The following is a 21693-nucleotide window of genomic DNA, read 5'->3' as shown; positions in this document are numbered from 1 at the left end:
ACAGAATAGTCAGTGTAGCAGAAAGCAGATCTCGGGACTTCTCATTCCGTAGTGGAGACCATCCCTCAAACTGACCAAAGCATGGTTTTGTGACTGCCAAAGACGTGACCCAGATGCCAGGATCTCAGAATCCTCGAGACCAACAGAAAGACAAACACGAATGCCACCAACAGGGGAGGTGGATGGTTAACGGAATCAAATACAGAACTATCTGGAGGAGTGAGGGAGGGCCTGATGGTGGAAGTGTTGCCAGTTTGAGGATTTATAGGACAGATAGGATTTTGACAAATAGATGACAGTGCTAAACTGTAAAACCTCACATTTTATCATGGAAAACTGCTTCACTGTTATGATGGTAACATTCTAACAATGGTTTATCTTTTAAAAAATGTTTTAGCCTACTTTTTGAAGACTTACGAAGAATTTTGCCATTGATTTTGGGCCACAGAGGTATTCAGCTTGTGTTGTGTTTTCGGTTTAGCTTCTCCCTTGCCGTGCGCGATGTCGTGAGTAATGATTTTTCATCGCTAGTCCATCCGTCCTCCTGACCACTCTGGAGATGCAGTGTTCTTTTCAGGAAGCAGTCAGTATCATACTTTATTAGTCATTCTTGTTATCTAATTTGGAGTAAAAGAGGTCGCTAAAATGATCAGAGGTACAGTTGATTTTGTTTGATGATCCACCAGCCTTGCTAAATTCATTTATTAATTCTAGTAGTTTATCTGTAGATTCTTACAGATTTTCTTTGTACATAATCATGTAGTCTGTGAATATAATAGTTTTATTCCTTCCTTCTTTGTTGTCTGTGGAACCTGGCTAAGACTTTCAGAGCAGTGTCATATTAGAAGTGGTAGTGGTGGGCGTCCATGACTTATTCCCAGTCTTGAGGGGGAGAAGGACTCTTTTCACTAATATTTAAGTTTAATGTAGATACTCTTCATCAGATTAAGGAAATTTCTTCCTATCTCTACTTTTCTAAGAGTTTTCATCATAAGTGGTTGGGAAACTTTATCAGATGCTTTTTCTGTATATATCAAGATAACTATGGTTCTTCTCCTTTCTGAAAATACAATGAATTTATATTGATCGCTTTTTAAAAAAATTTGACTATATTTCTTTTTTGAGCAGTTTCAGGTTCACAACAAAATTGAGGGGGAAGGTACAGCGATTTCCCACATGCCCCTGCCACGGAGATGTGCACAGCCTCCGCCATAATCAGCATCCCCCACCAGAGTGGGACGTTGGTTACAATCAGTGAACCTGCACTGACACGTCATAAGCATCCAGAGCCCACAGTTTCCCTTGGGGTTCACTCTTGGTGTTGTACATTCTGTGGGTTTGGACAAATGCACAGTGACACGTATCCACCATTATAGTCTCGTACAGGGTGTTTTCACTGCCCTAAGAATCCTCTGCGCTTCACCTGTTTGTCCCTCCCCCACCCCAACTTCTGTGTCCACTGACATTTTCACTGTCTCCACGGTTTCGCCTTTGCAGAATGTTACACAGTTGAAATCATGCAGTATGCAGCCTCTTCAGATCGACTTCTTTCACTGAGTAATGTACATTTAAGGTTCCTCCATGTCTTTTCATGGCTTCATCGCTCATTTCTTTTTATGGCTGAATAATATTCCATTGTCTGGATGTATCCAAATTTATTTATCCATTCACCTGCTGAAGGACATCTTGGTTGCTTCCAGGTTTTGGTAATTACGAATAAAGCTGCTGTAAACATTGATTGCTTTTTGAATGTTTAACCACCTTTGTATTCCTCAAATAAACTCCTCTTGGTCATAATATATTATTCTTTTAAAATATTACTTGGTTAAATTTGCTAATATTTTGTTCAGATTTTTGCACCTGTGTTCATAAGAAAGATTGATTTGTACCCTTTCTCATTCTGTCCTTGTCAGGTTTTGTTTCCTGTTTTGCTAGTCTCATAAAACAAGTTGGGAAATGTTCCCTTTTGTTCTCTGGAAGAACTTCTGTAAGATTAATATTATTTCTTCCTTAAGTTGTTGGAAGAATTCAAATATTCCTTTGTGGGAAGAATTTTAATTACAAATTGTTTTTGATAGATCTATTTAGATTTTGTATTTCTTGTTTCGATTTTGGCAAGTTGTACTTTGCAGGGAATTGTACGCATCCAAATTTTCCAATGCATTGGCATAAAGCTGTTGATAATATTCTGTTGTTAGTATTTTGGTGTTCCGTCATTGCCTCTTAGCATATGATTAATATTCTCTTAGGTGTTCTCCTTCATCCTTGATAGTGCTGGTTTTTGCCTCTTTGTTTTTCCTTCATTAGTCTTGCTAGAGGTCTTTCAGTTTATTATTCTTTTCAAAGAAATAACTTGATTTTGTTCAGCTTCTAAATTGTACTGTTGGATATGGATATTTAGATCCTTAACTTCTGATCTTCATTTCCTATATATGCATTTAAAAGTATAGATTTTAATCTAAGCACAACTCTATCTGCATCCAGTTTTGATATTTCTTTCCATTGTATCATTCAATTCAAAATACTCTGAGTTCCCTTCTGGTAATGGGTTACTTGAAATATGTTGCTTAATTTTGAGACAGTTTGGGATTTTCTAGTTTTTGTTGTTGTCCAGCTTAACACTAGACACAGTATACTCTGAATGATTTTAGTTCTTTGACATTTATTGAGTCTTGGTGTTTCACTCAGCATTTAGTCAACTTTAAATATTTCATGTGCATATTTAGTAAATATTTCACTTGCAAAGATGAATTGCAATTGGGCGTAGTGTTTTCTGTGTCAATTAGATCAAGTGTGTTAATCGTGCTGTTTAGGTCTTCTGCATGGTGCCAAAAGTGGCATAGGGTAATCAGGTGCACTCCTAGCCCCCTCCGCCTGTCTTCAGCTTCTCTCTGCTTTTAGAGGCTCCCTCTGGGCTCGGGTTCAGGATTGGTGACAATCAGCAGAGTGTGTGACTCAGTTCTCCATCCTGTCCTTCTCACCAGAATCCGGGCCCCTCGCCCTCATAATTGGGTCCCTCACTACCGAAAACTCTGCCGGTTTCTGTTGGATTACTGGCTTTTTCTTGGATCTTCAGGTTCTTGAAGACCCAGAATTGGCAAATGCTCTTAGGAAAAGGCAGCCATTAAGTATCTGTGTCTCCATCGGGTCACTTGTTGTCTTGGTTGCCTCAGAATGTCTCGGACTTCAACCATCGTTTGAGTTGTTCTGTAATCTGGCTTTTCTGAGTTTTCTCAGTGGGAGTTTTAGTCCTGCCCAAGCTGTCCTCTTATATTCAAATGGAAGTCCTCCTATCACACTTCAAAAAAAGTTTAGTTGTTTATGCCTTTTGGTTTGGTTTTGTTTTCAGTCTGACTCTTGCTAAGTGACTGAGTAAGCGGGAGGACCTTGTTTTAACTGTAGTTTTTTCATCACCAATGCCTGGTGTATATAATGACCTCTTATTGAATTTTTATTGTATGAAGAAAGAACTTGTATATCATGTAAAAGGTTTCAAAAGTAAGCTGCAAAATTAGCCTATTTGGCTTTCCTGTGAGATTTTCCCACAAATTTAAAGGCCATGTTTTTAAAAGGGGAGACGGGGTTAAGTTACATTGTTTATTGATAACACAGTGAATTTTTGACAGAGCTGAATTAGGACTTCTGGCCTTTTAATAATTTGTTTAACAACTATTTATTGTGCTACCCTGAATCAGGTACTGCTCTGGGTATGGGGAGAATACTGTGATTATCTTGGTAGATAGGCCCCAATTCTCCTCAAGTTCCCCTTCTGCATATAACATAGCGCAGGGAGAGAATACAGAACAGTGTTGTTAATATAAGTATCAGCATATCACATTTTAATTAATAGATTCCAAATATTGCACACTAAAAATTATTTTTTTTCTCTTATAGAATATGACAGATACCTAGCATCTAGCAAAATAATGGCAGCTGCTTACCTCGACCCAAACTTGAATCACACACCGAATTCGAGTACCAAGACTCACCTAGGTACTGGTGTGGAACGGTCCCCTGGGGCAATGGAGCGAGTGTTAAAGGTCTTTCACTACTTTGAAAGCAACAGTGAGCCAACCACTTGGGCCAGTATTATCAGGCATGGAGACGCTACTGATGTCAGGGTAAGTACGTTTTCCTCGGAGACATCTTCAGTGTCTATTTAGGGTAAGTGTTGTTGGCACATACCACAAAAAGATAAAGTAATAATTTTTATTCCCATATTACAGAGATGTTAACTTTTTCTTTATAGTATTTATTCAGTTAATATGTGACTGACCAGAGTTTTAATTGTTGTAAAACTTCTTAGGAAAATAATAACTGAATCATATATTATTTATATAGTGCCTTTGACTTGTTTTTCTCTCCTGTTTCCTTTTCTTTAACTCTTTGAAGGGTATAAGGAAACAAAGCAATTACAATATCTTCTCATACTTATGCAGTAAGAAATTATTTTCTAGAAAGTGTAACTTTGAATATATTTGTGTGACTCTAAATAGGATAGATTCTTCAAAAACTCATGATAATCTTCTATGTACCAGATACTGGCAGGGTTCTGGGATACAGACAGTCCCTGTGCGTACAGCCTATAGTCTCTTGTTGGGGATGTGCTCACAGCCTTAGCACAGGACAGCGCAGGAAGTGCTCCCCGGGGGAGGCCTGCGGGGCAGGGCCTGAAGGGAGTGCGTAGTAGCCCGCAGGGGTTTCCAGGGGTTTCCTTTCGGGAGTGAGAACTCATGGTGAAGAATCATGGGAGAAGTGCTTTGTAGGCACAGGTTCCTGAGAGTGAGAGGTGAGAAGGGAACACTGTGACTTCAGAAAACTGAGTGCAGTGTGTAACTTTTCAGGAAGTGTTTACTTGATCATGTTGAAGAAACTCCCCTCCTCCCTGCCCCCTCCACTTACTCCATCTTCATCTGCGAGGAGGACAGGTGTCCAGTGACTAGGACAGACAGATATGTCTTTTTGACCCCCTTTCCTTTTATAATAATGAAACTAAGTAATTTGCTACTCTTTAACTTATATGCCTTAACTATTTTTAAGTAAAATAAAGGGATTGGTAGAATTTAGATTTAAGGCTACAATATTACATTTGAATTATATGTAATTTTCTGTTATCTCTGTAATATTGTAATACTGACTATTCAAATGGATTAATTATTAAGAGGAGAATCATTCAGGATTGAAATATGTGTTACTGTCTATTCATGTGCTATAACTGAAATATAATAGTCTCTTTTTACAAACTTTTTATGAAGCTTGCTGGCTTTTTCTAGTTTTTCTCTTGTTTTATATTTAACCTTATAAACACCATCCCCAGGTAGAAAAGCTAGCAGCTAGTGTTCTGTCTTAACATTAATCAGATAATTCATACTGAGAGAACCTTGCAAATGTAACGTTTATGGAAAGGCTCTTAGTGTGTGTGTGTGTTCTAGTCTTTGTAAATTTCAAATAGCGTGAATGAGGAAATTCTGTAAACCATTGCATTAGCCTCAATAAAGTTCAGAGCATTTATACAGGAGGGGAACGTTTCACAGGTTATGAATTTGACAGGACATTTAGCAAATGTTCAAGACTTGTTGTATCAGAAAATTCACCTGGGAAAGACTCCGTGACAAAAGTGTTTCAGAGTCAAACTTACTGCCCATTGAAAGGATTAATCCACAAGAGAACACAGGTGATTGCTGGGCACAGGTCACCCTTTAGCCAATATTAAAAACTTGCCAGGTATCAAAACATTCATATTGTGAAGAAAAGTTTAAACCAGATACAAATACATAAGTTATGAGAACATATTTGTCAAACTTTTACGAAGATCAATACAAGCAAATCTGTGTCGCCAAAAATCAAGTTGTTTTATTTCATAGTAAAATGTTTGAAATTTAATAACTCTTATCAATTGATGACTTTCAACGTGAGGCAGAGGACTCTTCATTGGCATTGATTCACCATGCCCTTCCTGGTACAGCATAAAATCCATGCGATACTGGGTCACTGTGATGGAAGGTGGGCACTTTTCATAACCCACTCTCATTTAATGCTATAACATTTGAAGGTGCAGTATTTTAATTGTAAATTAATGGCTAGATCTGCACATCTGAACAAAATAGTAGTGCAGAACGTGTCCTAACATCTTTCTCCCCAAGAAGAGGCATCAAACAGAGGAAGATTATGGATACAGAGACTAGCATAGGCAAGAGTAAAATGGAAGAAACATGCAGCATTTGAGGGCCTGATGACTTTAGAACAGAAACAGGGTCAGGTTGCGGGGTGGGTAAGTTAAAATTGGGAGTGTGGTCACTTGGGAGAAAAACAATTTAATGTAGCAAAGAGGAAGCCATGCCAACCATTTTCTGAAGAGGATAGCTTATTATTATGCAAAGTTACTGAATAATTAGATTCAGTCTTAGACTCTATTGCTACACTGCCCGATACGGTAGCCGTGTGCGACTGTGGAACACATCACTGTGGCTAGTGTGAATTGATTTGTAAATGTGAAAATGCACACCAGATTTCAAAGATTCAGTGTGAAAGAATGTAAAATATCTATTGTATGGAAAGAATAATGTTCTTGACATGTTAGTTTAAATAAAATACTAAAATTGAATTTGCTTGTTTTTTTTTTTACTGTGGCTACTAGAAATTTTAAAATGACATATGTGGCTTGCATTATATTTCTTCTGGACAGTTGTGCTCTGTAGACAGTAATTATCAGAGAGACTCCTTAACTCAGAAGAAGCAAAACCTTTGGAAGAGTTGAAAGATTTACTTTCACCAGGAAAATATCTGAATTCTTGTAGTAATTCATTACAGAGGTTTTATTTCTCATGCTTCAATTAATAAATTTTACTCCTTTTTACGTATATGTGCTAATTATACATTAATTAGCTTAAATGTTTGGTTGCTGGAAGGATTCACAGGACTCTACCTTTTACAGGCAAGGTGTGCAGAACAGCAACAGTAGGAAAACAGTTCTCAGGGATCTGGAGATCTCAGGTCAGGCCTCGTGGCCTTAGACACTGAGAAACCATCACTGGCCTGCTTGTGCAGCGCCTGAGTCTAAGGAGGGCTAATGCCTCTTTGTGGGGTCTGTCAGATGGACATTTTCCGTCTATGTAACCAGCCTTCACCTGTGTGACTCCCCAAGTTCCACCAAAATCAGGCGCAAGTCATAAATCCAGTTATGATTACTAAACAATACTGAGAGGCTGGTATGTTCTGACCCTAAATAATTGGTAGCCCATGGTTGCAGACATCACTTATCTTGGCCATAGCTTTTGCCAAGTATCAGTATCATGCTCCAGGCAACTCTGGAGATCAATATGGAGTCAGTCCAGAAGAGCCGAAATTAACCCGTGATGGACAATATTGAATAAGATTTGTCATCCAGAAACACTGTAGTGGTACTTCAGAATAATAAGGGTATAGAGAGAATTCCAAATTCTACCAGAGACATCCCCTACTTACGAAAAAGAATGACATTTATGTCAGACTCTTCATCAGTGATGCTAGATGCAAGAAAATACTGGAACACTGTCTTCAGAGGACTCAGAAAATAACTTGTGCTTTAGAAGTCTATATCAGGTAGATTATCAGTCACGAAAACGTGGGATGAAGGTATATGTAGAGAAAGAAGGATGTAGAAAGTTGATACCTTAGGCTCTCTTTGAAAAAACAGCTAGATGACATAATGGAGCACGAAAAAAAGTGAACTCAGAAAGAACTGCTGCAGGAGGCTGAAGGAGGCCGCGGCCCTCCAGCACACTGCTGCCCTGCGGGCCGTGTCTCCTGCACCTCTCTTCCATCTTCACAGTCTCCTAAAGCTGTGACCGTGGAGTAATCCACCGCTCCGCCTGCTCCACACGTGTACCCGTCCTGATTGGTCTCATTCTAAATTTATGACCTTACTGCCGCCTAACTGCATCAACTCCCCTCTTCTCTGCCTTTACACTTCTTACTCCAAAAGAACGACCCAGTGCTTCAGTACAAGGGTTTCCCCTCCTTTTAGTCCCTTAGGGCCTTTGGAATCGTCTTTTCCTCCTCTTTGGCTTATGCGCTACATCCAGTGCATTAGCTACTCCTGCCCACGTTGTCTCCAGGATATACCTAGAATCCACATGCTTCATAGGACCTACGCTGCTGCACCTTTTTTTGAGCCCCACCATCTCTCGTATGCGTTGTCATATGGTCTCCTAACTGACATCCACTTTCCCCATTTGCCCCCTGTGTCTGTTTAAATGAAAGCCAGACTACGTCACTCCTGTACTCAGAACCTTCCAGTGGCTTCCTGTCTTATTTAGAGTGAACATTCAAGTCCTTCAAGAGCCCCTTCCGCTCTCTTCTCCCCATCATGCCCTGCAACCTTCTGTCCTGCTGGTCACTCTTACTCTCTGCTTCCTGGACTGTTTCTCTAACATGCCAGTCTTCTAATCAGTAATTGGCTCAGAACCTCCAGTCATTCCATGTTTCTCTCAGAGAAAAGCCAGATTCCTTCGGTGGCGTACAGGGACCTACTGGATCTGGCTCTTGTTACCCATTCTCATCGTGTTTCCCACAGCTGTCCTCTCTCACTCACTCTCCTGTCCCCCCAGCCCAAAAGTGCTCCCTCTCCCCCACTTTTCTGTTCCCCATTACCCTATTTTGTTATATTTTCTTCAGGTGTTTTTTCCTAGTTTAAATTGTCTTGTTTCTTGATTTGTTTGCTCATTTGTTATCTGCTTTCTTCCGCTGGACTATAAGCTCTGTGCCAGCAGGGCCCTTTCTGCTTCATGGTGTTGTCACCAGCATCTTCAGCAGTGCCAGCAGTCACATAGCATGTGCTTGACAGATCCCTTTTTGAATGCCTGTTTGATATCCTAGATGAAATGGAGTACTTCTAATGGAGAAATGGAGAAATATAAATTAGGAAAATTGGTTGCAGAAGTAGAAAGCCTTAATAGACTAATAATCACAAAAGAAATTGAATTGATCGTCAGAGATTACACCTATCTAAAACCATACCTGGCCTTAGTGATATTTCTATCAAACCTTCATTCCTACTTATTATTTTTGTTAAATCGCAAGGCCTAAAACAACTCATTTTTATGCCCAGACACGAAATCTGGGCAAGTACATTAAAATGCTGCCAAAGATTAAGTAGCAGTTGAGTTCTTGGACAATATTCTTGTCACATTCAAAGCATCTTAAAATTCACTAACAGGCTTATTGAACTTTTCTAAATACATAGCAAACTCTCAGGTTTCAGTACTCCTCATGAGCCACTAAAAAAATATTGACGTAATTACCTGAACCTGCAACAGTAAATAACCAAAATCAGTCCACGTAGTTTGCTAAAACGTGAATATACTTGGTTGCATTAGTGCTAATTACTGTTACCAAGCTGGTAATGGGAACAATAGCAGTAGAAAGTAACATTCTGATCAATTTAAAATCAGTTTTCTGGTTGGAATGGGAAAATACACAAACAATTTGGAATTCTGTGGGTTTACAGAAGGTATGAGTTCGTGAGCAGAGCTGTCCCGTGCTAAGAACGGCTGGTAGTTGTAGGGGAAGGACTCCTTCAGGCGGTTTTCCCAGAGTCCGGCCAGAGACAGTTGCCTGGAGGAGTTTGTCTGCAATGGTCCCGGGTCTCCAGTGTTTATTGTCGGATGTCAACACTCACTGCCTTATGCATCTTATCAGTGTAAGCTGTTCTCTCTGGTAGAGGAGCAGGGGAGTGCACACTTAAAAACTTGAACGCTGATCATTATGGATTCAAATAATTTTGGTGTAGGAAAGGACTACAGAGATGTTAGAAAGTTAAACTTCTTTTAATGGGTAGAAAGTATCATCTGGAAAGAAAGACGTTGGGGAAAAAGAATCAAAAGCAATGTTAAGAAGGAGAGTATGAGACAGCAGAGCACGAGAAAAATGAATTCTTGATCACTGAATCCTTAGATCTGGTGACTGTGGCAGCCAGAATAATGGCCCCTAAAGTTGTCGACATCCTAATCCCCAGAACCTGGGCATATGTGACCTTACCTGGAAAAAGGAACTTTGCAGGTGGGACTAAGGTTAAGGACCTTGAGATGGAGAGATTATGAGTCCTTAAAAGCAGCAGACCTTTTCTGGCTGTGGGCAGAGGGAGGGGACTACAGAAGAAGGGTCAGATGCAGCACTGCTGGCTTTGAAGATGAAGGAAGGCAACCGTGAGCCGAGGAATGCAGGCACCTCTAGCAGCTGCAAAAGGCCAGCTGGAGCCTCCAGAAAGCAGCTCATCCCTGCTGACACCTTAATTTTAGCCCAGTGCGACCCATTTCAGACTTGTGATCTGCAGCAATGAAAAGTAATACGTTCATTTTACATTAAGCCCCTGAGTTTATGGTCATTTGTTACAGCAGTGGTAGGGAGCTAATGGAATGACTGTGGACCAGCAAAGTGCGTACTTTGTCTTGGGGGATTTTCAGGAGGACTCCTAGTTTGCTACTGAACCAAGCGGAGGAGATGTACTAGCTGTTGGAGAAGAGGGTTTAGATTTCCGCATCTTGTTTTTGGTAACTGAATGATAGGCTCCTACCGGTAGAGCCACAATTAGAGAAGAATGGTAGGAACTTGTTGGTTTCCTAAAAGAGAGGAGTGTCTGGAAGAGAAGCACTGAGAAAGATGACCCCTGGACGTTATGAAAGACAAATCAGTAGTGATGATGCTACTTGGTGATTCTTAGGAGGAAGAAGACGTGGACAGTGTTAGAAAAATACGTATGGCCTCCGATATCTCCTCTCGAAATAAACAAATCTTGCAAATTATCTGTGATGAGGTAGCTAAAAATATCACATATTCTTTTTTGTCTTGTTCCTCCCTCCCACCTTCCCCACGCACTTATTACCCTTTTGCATGTATTCATTATTCCGTCTTTCTCCTACTGGACTCTGAGACTTTTGAGGGTAAGGATTACATTTTACTCATCGTTGTATTGCTAGCACCATGCATGCAGTGGGCACTTTAGATGGTCATTGATGAATGAGTGAACATTCACAAATGAATAAACATGAAGGAAAGGATTGCGTGACTAATTTCTACCAATGGGAAAATGTCATTTCTTTCCAGACACTGTCTAAAAGATAAGTGACCAAGATGAACCAAGCAAAATCATAAAAAGAACCTTTAGAAACAAAATTATAGCCTCAGCTCCCTAGTAAGTTAATTCGGGAAATGTAATTATGACAGTAGTGAAATGCCCTCTCCCTTTTTTTGGTCCATTAAATTGATAAACCTTTTTTTTTTTTAATTTTATTTTTTTTTAGGTAGATTAGCCCTGAGCTAACTACTGCCAGTCCTCCTCTTTTTTGCAGAGGAGGCCTGGCCCTGAGCTAACATCCATGCCCATCTGCCTCTACTTTATATATGGGACGCCTACCATAGCATGGTGTGCCAGGCGGTGCCATGTCCGCACCCGGGATCTGAACCGGCGAACCCCGGGCTGCCGAGAAGCAGAACGCGCACACTTAACCGCTGCGCCACTGGGCCGGTCCCTAAACCTTTTTTTTTTTTTTAAAGATTGGCATCTGAGCTAATATCTGTTGTTAGTGTTTTTTTTTTTCCTTCTTCTTCTCCTCAAACCCCCCTGGTACATAATTGTAGGTCCCTCTGGTCCTGCTGTGTGGAATACCACCTCAGCATGGCCTGATGAGCAGTGCCATGTCCACACCCAGGATCCGAAACATTGACACACTTGGCTGCTGAAGTGTGCAAACTTAACCACTGGGCCACGGGGCGGCCCCAGCGTGTCTGTTTCTAAGCAATGCTTCTACGTGTGTATGATGACAGCTAGAAAGTTGTTCATAGCAGTATTTTTGCATTTCCACCTCCCTTTCTCCCCCAAAACAAGGAAATGAAGAAAATAACTATCTACCAGTAGCAAAATGGCTCTGTACACTGCATGCTGTTCCTGAAAAGATAGAAGTATGATGCAGACACTGGCTTTTTTTAATTTCAACGTTAAGAAGAATTCTTTCTCTGTGAGTGTCTTACATGAGAATTTAATCAGGAAAATTGTGGGTTTCCAAAGCCTGAGATGTAATTTAAATGAATAAACGGAAATTTCAGAGTAGCTAAGTATTATTTCATATACTGTAGGGCTAGATTGTCGTGAGCCTTTAAAACCAGGATGAGAAATTTAAATTTAATTCAGCCACCATTAGTGGCATATTATAAACCCTTGTCCTGTTATCTCCCTAGAGAAGTCACTTTTCTAAATGTATGCATTCCAGAAATACTAGACATGTACTAATGTATGTGTGTGTTATGTGGAAGTGGTAGCGTTTCTGTGTGGTAGCATCGTAGTGTTTGTTGAGTATGCATTCCTCACTGAATATTTAGTTCTCAAAGTTATGTGTTCAGTTGTCCAGAACCAAATAGTTGGTTCTCAAAATTATTTAAGTTACTGAGTATATGCATTCAGCATCAAATATTTAAGTACCGTGTATATTCATAATCTTGGCTGCTCTCCAAATTAAGTCAGAAGGGAGGTTTATAAGAGTACTGGAGAATGAGAAATAGAACGTGATGTGGAAGCATAATGAAAAAGCAAAAAATGAAATAAAAGGAAATGTCTATGTGTTTATTGCTTCATTTTTTAATGGAGAGTGAAAGTTGCAACGTGTGGAGTCCTGAGGTGCTACAGTATGGGAAATCTTTGTTCTGCAAACCCAAAGTTGAAATCATTCTGGGTGTCTTCAGGCAGTGTGATCAAGTGAACTGACTAAAACTCTCTCTATTCCATGAAACTCCAAAACTCAGGACCTGCTTTTCCTCTAAAAAGCACCACAGTTCTGGACTAAGCCTCTCCAGTTGATACTGCTTCTCTGCAGGTGGGCCCCTGTGTGCGCCCCGTGAGTTCAGAGGTCCCTTTGCAAGGGGTCCTCAGGGAACGCACCCGGACAAGGTGGGATTCCTCCAAGGGTGTTGATGGCAATACAGGTCTAAGAAATGGTTTGTGCACTGCCTCACCCTCTGCGTCTGGGCGTGGAAGGATAGACGTAGTGCACTCAGACAATGAGAGAGAGAAACGTGAATTGTAGCCCTAACAGCAGAGAGGTTGCTCTGGAATGTAGTAACAGTGAGCTTTGTGGAGTCAAGAGAAGACGCGCTCAGACCTGGGCTGTAGTGCAGGGGTAGCTGGAGGTGGTGTACACTTGGTAGTGAACTGGCAGAGCTGGGACAGGGAGACAAAGGCGCTTTTGTGGGAATTTGAAAGAGGCGCCAGCTCCCATCATTTGTAGCTCAGGGATTTGTGTGTTGGCAAGGAGAAGCTGCAGAAGTCGCCTTTGAGAGAATTACTAGAAAAAGATGTCCCCTCCTCTAGGCAGGTCTCCCACCCCAGGGCACAAGATTTGAAAACTGGAGCTCAGGCTGGGTTTAGGCTCGCACTGCCCCCTTGGCTGGGCGCCCATGGGAGGGTCTAACCTGCACTGTCATTCACGGTGGCCCTCTCAGAAATTCAAGGACTTGAATCTAAAAGCCAGAAAGGACGTTTTATGCCTCTCTCAGTTCCACCCAGAGTTCTTAGGCTGCAAACATCCCTCCTGTCTCTGTGAGACTTCATCGTCGTTGTGAAATTGTCTTTGATTCCCCCAGCCTGGTCCTTGGTTTGTGCTTTCTCCCTGATCCCATATTTACTCCCTCCTTCCATGCTCCTTCCTCTACTCTCCCATGCTTGATACACAGACTTGTCCCAGGGATTGAGTAATCTGAAAGGGAAGTCAACCTCATGCGGGTACCAGGCCTGCCCTTAGTGTGGACACACTGGGTTCTTGACAGTCTCTGTGTGTAGTACGTTATTTATCTTTTCTTATGCGTAGGGCTGGGGACACCCTTAATTGTATTATTGACAACATCGTGCTGTAATAAAGAAATACTTACTGTGTGTAGGAACTTTTAAGATGTCTTATAAGTTATATGTGATAGCTTCAGTTGATTGCTAATTTTTAAAAACTGGTGTTGATTTTCTTTAATAGACAATATTGATTAGTAGACATTTTCATGTTAATATCAGCATCATTAGAGACTTACTAATGGCCTAAGATTCTGGGCAGATTACAGTGGATTCTGATTAGCACATCCTCATGTAAAGGCATCGCATGGTTTCGGTCATATTCCCAAGTCAGTCTTCCATGTGTTGCTGCCTCTTTTCAAACATACATGCACAGGACTTCCACACCTGTGCAGGTATAGGGCAAGAATCAATTCTAATGCTTCCCTTTCTCTAGGGAGAAAGCCATCTCTAGGGAGCCTTCCCCGATGTGCTCCTCCAAAGGTGGTTTTCATCTCCTCTGAACTGGTGGGGCACACATATTGGAAGCATTAGATTGGGACTATTGTAGATTGCTGCATACTGATGTATAGAGAGCAAAGAGCAGATTGGTTAGGGCCAACTTCAACTAACTTTTCATATGTCATCAATATTATCAGAAATGTGGCCTTAATTGTAGGCTCCTAAATGTGTGTTTTTAAAAAATAATATTAAGGTTGCAGCCCATTCTTAGACAGTATGCTTCCTTGGTTCAGAAAGTATAACCCCCTTGGTTCTAGTCCTCAGCAAGTGATGCCCACAGAGTTTCTGGTATGCTTTGATAAGTTTGGGGATGATGCAAAGGTGGGGCTGCAGAAATGTGTTTTAAATTTCCATGCCTCAATTATCAATAAAGAAAAGGAGAGAGCCTCTTTTTGTGTTTTTTGAAAACTTTTCCTTGTTCATAAAAATACTGAAAGAAGATTCCTAAGTAAAATTAAGTAATTTATTTAACTCGATACTCTTTTACCAAAGATTTCTGATAATTAACTAAAAGAAATGAACATTGCATTAACTTTTAGCATACAGTTTTTTTTGTTTATAACAGTCATTTTTGTGGGGGGTATGTTTTAGGGCATCATTCAGAAGATAGTGGACAGTCACAAAGTAAAGCACGTGGCCTGCTATGGATTTCGCCTCAGTCACCTGCGGTCAGAGGAGGTTCACTGGCTCCATTTGGATATGGGTGTCTCCAATGTGAGGGAGAAGTATGAACTTGCACACCCCCCAGAGGAGTGGAAGTAAGATTACAAACCTACTTTGGTGTGACTCGCACTTGATTTGTTTTGCATATTAAATCACTCACAAGAGGATAAATGTCTATGCCTGATTTTCACACTGATTGTCGGTACGACTCCTGCATAAATACGGCTGGCTGGTAATTATTAACCAGTGATCTCTCCTAGACTTGTGGTTAGTCTGTCTTTGGGGGACCGTTGACTTTTGATTGTGTGAGCCGTCTGATTCCATTCTTCCGTGGTGGCCTTTTGTAGTCACACTTCTCTTGTCATTGCTGCTTTGTGTCCATCCCTACTCCAGGAACTCAAGCCCTGATGCTTTTCTTTTCTGTTCTGTCAGCATCCTTTTGTCAGCAGAACTTCATGTGCCCTGAGGAGACCACTCCTAATTACCTTATTAATGGGTTGCACAGCTTGCATGATTGTGCCCAGTAATCCTTAGCTCACCTGAAGAGTGTATTTTTGATATATGTATATTTGATATTCGCATACAACATTAAAATTAGGAAGTGACGTCTTAGTGACTTGTGCTGACCTTAATGAAATTGAAACCATTCAAGATGAAGTAAAAGAATTCCCAATAACTGTCCTTTCCCTGGTTCTCTCCTAATAATTTTTTTCTCTATTAAGCAAACAAGATGTTTGTAGGAAATTGTACATCGAAAACACTTACATTTGAGAGAAGTGTAACTTGTAAAAATGGGGTTCTTCCACAGGGGTCCTTGTTTTTAAGATAATGCTGCAAAACTAAAGATGATTGTAGATTGTGTTTTCTTTTTTTTTTGAGTATCACAGGCTTCAGGGCACAGCACCTATATTTAAATTTAAGCCACAAGTCTTTTTTTTTTTTTAAAGGTTTTATTTATTTTATTTTTTATTTTTCCTCCTTCTCCCCAAAGCCCTCCAGTACATAGTTCTGTATTTTAGTTGTGGGTCCTTCTAGTTGTGGCATGTGGGATGCCATCTCAGCATGGCCTGATGAGTGGTGCCGGGTCCGCGCCCAGGATCCTAACTGGCGAAACCGTGGGCCCCCGCAGCAGAGCACGCGAACTTAACCACTCGGCCATGGGGCCGGCCCCTAGATTGTATTTTCAAATTCGTCAAATAGCTGAACTGAGCTAATGAAATATTCTGTGAGAGTATAGTTTGATTGATTTACCTCAATGGCTACTGAAAAATCGACCTCCAACTCCTGTATTTAGTCAGTTAGTCAAGTAAGTGTTTAAAAGTTAAGAATATCTCGAAGGTAGTTGAAAACACCTGCAGGTGTTTTTGTTTAGCACAGTTTATAATCTTCTTAGCTTATATAGACACGTGAGAGGAACCTTCATAATGGTATTCTTAGTACTCAAGAGAATGTTTTTTGAATGTAAATCTCTGAGTCTACAAGCTTTGTTTTTGTTTTCTTGAGCCAATTTATTTTACCTTATTTCAAGTAAAATTGCGTAGGGACTGTTTTATAAATCCTCAAAAGAAAGACAAATTTAGGCTGACCCTCCTTGAATGAAGGATGATGAAGATGCTGCTGCTGCTAGTACTGATGCAGACGATGATAACACTGACGTACTGTCACCACTGAGTGGCTGCTAAGAGCCAACCACTGTGCCAGCTATTTGGTATTTATAATTTGAATATTTGTAATTTGTAAAATGTATATTTCATTTACCCAAACCCTATGAGGTAAAGACTCTTGTTATCCCTATTTTTGCAGATGAAGACAGAGGCACAACGAAATTGGTTTAAGTTGCATTCACATAAATAGGATGTGGCATAGCTTTGATTTGAATTTAGCTGTCTGACTTTATAGTATAGGTTTTTAAAATCAACATGCTTATCTCAATAGGAATAATGTAATCTTAAAAACTCTGAGAATGTAGCTAGGTTTATAAGATAGTGGAGGTTGCATGGATAGTAGGTGGAGGTGATGAAAGAAGAAAATATGATTGGAGGTACAGTTGATACATGCGTGGTATTTTCAAGCATGAGAATTAGTACTGGTTGTTCTTAAAGTCAGTAAGAAACAGGAGACTGTTAAAAGTAACCAAACAGATTTGAAAAAGAACCAAACAGGAGTTCTAGAAATCATTGGATAGAAAAAACAGCAGATTAGACATAGCTGGAAATTAGTAAACAAGAAGATAGATCTGAGAAAATTTGCCCAAAACATAACAGAGATGAACAGATGTAATATATGAAAGCAAGTTTATGTGACATGAATGCGAAGTCAACTCATTTCTAATAGGAATGCTAGAGAAAGAGGATAAAAAGAATGAGGAAGGGGAAATAATCCTAAAAGATAATGGCTGAGAATTATCTAGAATCAGTGAATGACATGAGTCCTCAAATCCAAGATTAACATAAGATCCCAAACGGGGTTAATAAAACTAAATTCACACTTCGGCAGATTATAGTAAAATAGTGTTGTACAAAAGAAAAAGAGATGATGTTAAAAGCAACCAGAGAAAAATTCAGACTTCTCTACAGCAATAATGATGCCAAGAAAATAGTGGAATAACACATTTGAAGTGGTGAGAAAAGGTAACTGGCAACATGTATTTGTTTGCCCAGTTAAATTACCATTCAAGAACAGGATGATGTAGAGACATTTTCCTTAGAGAGTTTACCACACAAGGAACCTCTACATAAAAACCTCAGGAAAAAGGAAAATGGTCTCTGAAGGAGGGTTTCAGATGCAAGAAGGAATGCTAGCAAAAAAATTGGATAGCTCTAAATAAGCATTTGGCTCCATAAAACGAAAATAATGATAAAAATTTATTTATTTATTTATTTTTTGGAGGAAGATTATCCCTGAGCTAACTACTGCCATTCCTCCTCTTTTTGCTGAGGAAGCCTGGCCCTGAGCTAACATCCATGCCCATCTTCCTCTACTTTATATGTGGGACACCTACCACAGCATGGCTTTTGCCCAGCATTGCCATGTCCGCACCCGGGATCCGAACCAGCGAACCCCGGGCCGCAGAGAAGCCGAACATGCGAACTTAACTGCTCCGCCACCGGGCTGGCCCCAGAACTGACTTTCTATATTAAAAAAGTAGGGCTCAGTACTGGATGCATGTCAAAAGAGAGGTGATCAGGATTAAAGTGCTGTCAGCTAGGTCTCAAGATTTTATACAAGGGTAACAGTTAAAACATTAGAAATAGATTTTATAACTTAAACAGTAGATGGGTAAATAGGTTTTAGAGAAATATAGCAACCAAAAGAAGGTAAGAAATGGAGAGAAAGAAAGCATGGGAAAATAGGATAAATAGCAATCACAAATAAGATTTCAGAAATAAGTGCAAGGATACTGACAGTAAATGGTTAGAGATTATTAGAGTGTGATTAAAAAATAAATTCCAGCTGTCTGCTCTTTATAAGAGGCATCTAAAACAGCGATGTTCCAGCATTTCCTTTGACTTACAGAAAGAAATCTATTCTACCTTAAAGTCCAGTACACAAGTACTTGTATTTCTGTCTCAGTCCGCCTCTCTGCACTGTCTGACGCACTCAGTCACTTCCTTCTGTCTAAATCCTCTCCTCACTTAGCTTTCTGGTAAAGATTTTCCTCCTGCGTTACTGACCATTCACAGTCTTTCTCCTCCTCCTTAGCCATTAAATTTTGGGCTGCTCCAGTGATCTCTTTTCCTCTCTTCCTCTTCTCCCTAGACCTGCCTTTGACATTAAATTCATACTTTAATTGGATAGACAGAGAGAAACCAATAAACAAGTTATTGCAATGACCCAGGCAGAAATGATAAAAGGTGGTAGACTGAGGACGTAGCAGTAGAAGAGATGAGAAGCAGTTGTACAGGGATATGTTTTTAAGGTGGAGCTCACAGTTTACTGATGGGTCCTTTTCCAATGAAACGTGTAACTCATTCCTGCTCAGAAATTTCCAGGACCTCCTCGTCACCTCCGGAGCCAACTCCAAAGTTTCTGATTCTCTCAGTCCTCATCTCCTGCTGTTCCTCCCCTTCTTCCACTCTAGCAACTTTGGTCCCTTTGAAATTTCAGTTTTCTGTGTTCAGAGGTACTAAGGTTGGGATCTAATTTGATAGTCTCTTCTCTATTGCCAGCTTTCCTGCTTGTTGAATAATATGGCCTTCCATCTCTCTTCTCTTTGCCGTTATCTTTTGGAACTTTTCACTTGCATGACCCTAGCCACCCTGGCTCTTACTGGTTTTTCAACAAGCCAAGCGTGTTGCTCCCTGGGGCCTTTGAACTTAGTGTGACTCTGCTGAGTATGGCCCTCTGCCGTTTCCAGCATGTCTTGGACTTCCCTTCGTTTAGGGCGAGAGCTCCACTGTCACCTCTTCCCTGTGGCCTTCTCTGACCGTTCTCTGGATAGAACCTGCTGCCTGCTTGATATGATCTTTCTCCATCAGGGACTTTGTCTTACTCACTGCTCTGTTTCTGGTTTCTCGCTGTGCCTGGTATATGGTAAGCACCAAATAAAAAAATTTAAGTGAAAATTGAATCATGGAAATGAAATTGTAAAATAAGCCAAGAGGCAAAATATTACGATGAGTTAATACATGTTGCTTACTATGTGTCAGACATCGTGCTAAACACTGGACTTATTTTATCAAAATTTATTCATGTTATGATAGTCTTATCAAGTAGGTACTCTCCTTTTGCCATTTTACCCCTGAGAAGGCTGTGGTTTAGAGAGGCTTAATCACATTCCTGAGATCACACAGCTTAAATGGGTGGCAGAGCGGCAATTGAGCTCGTGCGCTCAGCTCTTTCTTCTGTACTTCTGTGTTAGATGTGTAACTACAAGAAACAGAACATTCGATAATCTTTCTCTCACTAGCAGACATTGTCTCTCAGTTCATAGGTAAGTGTGTAAAGGCAGCTACAGTTCTGGCTTTAGTTCTGAGAGGGAAGATCTTAATATTCAAATGAAAGTGCCGGGACTCATGAGGATAATTGGATATCAGTTTCCATTCCAATGAGATTTTTTTAACAGATTTCTTTTCACGCTATCTGCTATAGGATCTGTTGATAGTTTTAAATAAACCTGAGATATAAGCTTGTTAATTTGAGTCTTCAGTTCTCCAAACACCTCAGTAAGCAAGTTTACAGCGCATGTATTTGGTTGTAACTTTCTCAGGCAGGATGACCTTACGCAGGTGTCAGGACACACCACTGGGGAAAGGAAGGGCTGGTTTGATAAATGGCTGTTCTTGTAGGAAGAGTAACAACAAAATTAGATCCTACTTCAAACGAGCCACAGAAATCTACTTGAGATGGATCAAGTTTAAAAAGACAAAGTTTAATGGAAAATATAATTGAATCTGTCTCTGGCCCTGGAGTAGGAGGATTTTCTTAATACCCCAAAAATGTTCACTGTAAAAGGAAAGAATGACAAATTTGACTTTGCTCAGATTAAGACATTCTGTTTATCAAAAGATAGATTTTTTAAAGTGTAAAAACAAATTTCAAGACATATAACTGACAAAAGATGATGTCAAGAGTTCTTCTACTGCTCAATATAAAAATTGCAAACAACTCAGTAAGTGGGCAATAAAGGTATTTTCATAAAAGAGAAAACAAGTTTGGCCAGTAATCATAGGAAGACACTGTCAGCTTCATTAGTGATGGAGAAGATGCGACTCTAGACCACAAGATTCTGTCTTACACTATCTGGTTGGCAAAAAGTAAGTTGTCTGACAGTATCAGTAGCTGGAGAGGTTGTGGATCCAACAAGGTGTGAGGTGCACTGCTGAGGAGAATGTACATTGGTGAAACCATTTGGGAAAACATCTTAGCATCCTCTTGAATATCTAGTCATTACATACCCCACAGTGCTGCAGTTCCACTTGAGACGCTGTCCTTGAGAGACTTGCATTTCTGTACTAAGCTAGAGAGGCAGGAATATTCCTAGAAGAACCAGTGACAGTGAAGTCAATTGTGGAATAGTCACACAGTGGAATTTTACACAAGTCAAAATGAGTGAACTATAGAGACATGCAGCACTATAAGCAGATGATGTTGTGTGACAAAAGTCAGTCCCGGGACAACGTTGTGAGTGCACTGAATACCAATACCACTGAATTGTCCACTTTAAAAAATGGTTAATTTTTTGTAAAGTAAATTTTACCTCACTGAAAGAAATTAAATCCCAGAAGATGCCGTATATATAGCATGATGTGCTTTCATAAAGTAAAAAGCAAACCTAGAGTATTGTTGGGGACATACCAGTTGAGTGAGACAAAATGAAACATAGAAATAAAGGACCAGAGGGAAGCAGTCCAGAGCCTCTGTAGGGGGAGCGACCTGCCCCCCAATCCCCTGAAGGAACTTGTGCTGAGTCCCCAGCTTCTGGGGCGGAGCTCGGAATCCCTCCTTGAGTATGCACGTGCCCCTGGCCCTGCCTCCTCCCAGTCTGCCCAGGAGTGGGCAGGAGCTTGCTTACCTGTCACTGGCTTCCTGGGAGACCCCAGTTAAGTGGGTAGTATTTGTTAGGATGTTGAGTCAGCCAAAAAAGTTTAAATTACAATACCATAGCTAGTTTTTAAAAAAAACCAAAGGTGTCTTGCAGTTTTGAGAGTCTTCCATGAAACAGATTTAAACTCTAAAGTTTTGCACTTAGATAATCAAATTCTAGTTAACTGAATTTGGGT

At 40.3% G+C, this 21693-nt stretch overlaps 1 protein-coding gene across 23 annotated transcripts in view; it reads left to right on the top strand.

Moving 5' to 3' along the window:
- The window catches only part of PTK2 (protein tyrosine kinase 2), a 278805-nt gene that overhangs the window by 89921 nt on the left and 167191 nt on the right, over window positions 1-21693 (top strand). For 17 of the 23 annotated variants that reach the window (XM_070481680.1, XM_070481679.1, XM_070481677.1 and 14 more), the window contains 2 exons: window positions 3895-4121; window positions 14900-15066. In XM_070481680.1, the coding sequence (XP_070337781.1) occupies window positions 3927-4121; window positions 14900-15066 (362 nt within the window). In that variant the 5' untranslated portion in view covers window positions 3895-3926. The remainder of the gene's footprint in view (window positions 1-3894; window positions 4122-14899; window positions 15067-21693) is intronic. The other 6 variants (XM_070481686.1, XM_070481683.1, XM_070481687.1 and 3 more) reach the window with 1 other exon arrangement.

Source organism: Equus asinus, chromosome 12 (genome assembly GCF_041296235.1).
Source record: "Equus asinus isolate D_3611 breed Donkey chromosome 12, EquAss-T2T_v2, whole genome shotgun sequence".
NCBI lineage: Eukaryota > Metazoa > Chordata > Mammalia > Perissodactyla > Equidae > Equus > Equus asinus.
Note: the sequence above shows the minus strand (reverse complement) of the source record. Positions and strands in the feature narration are given on the sequence as shown.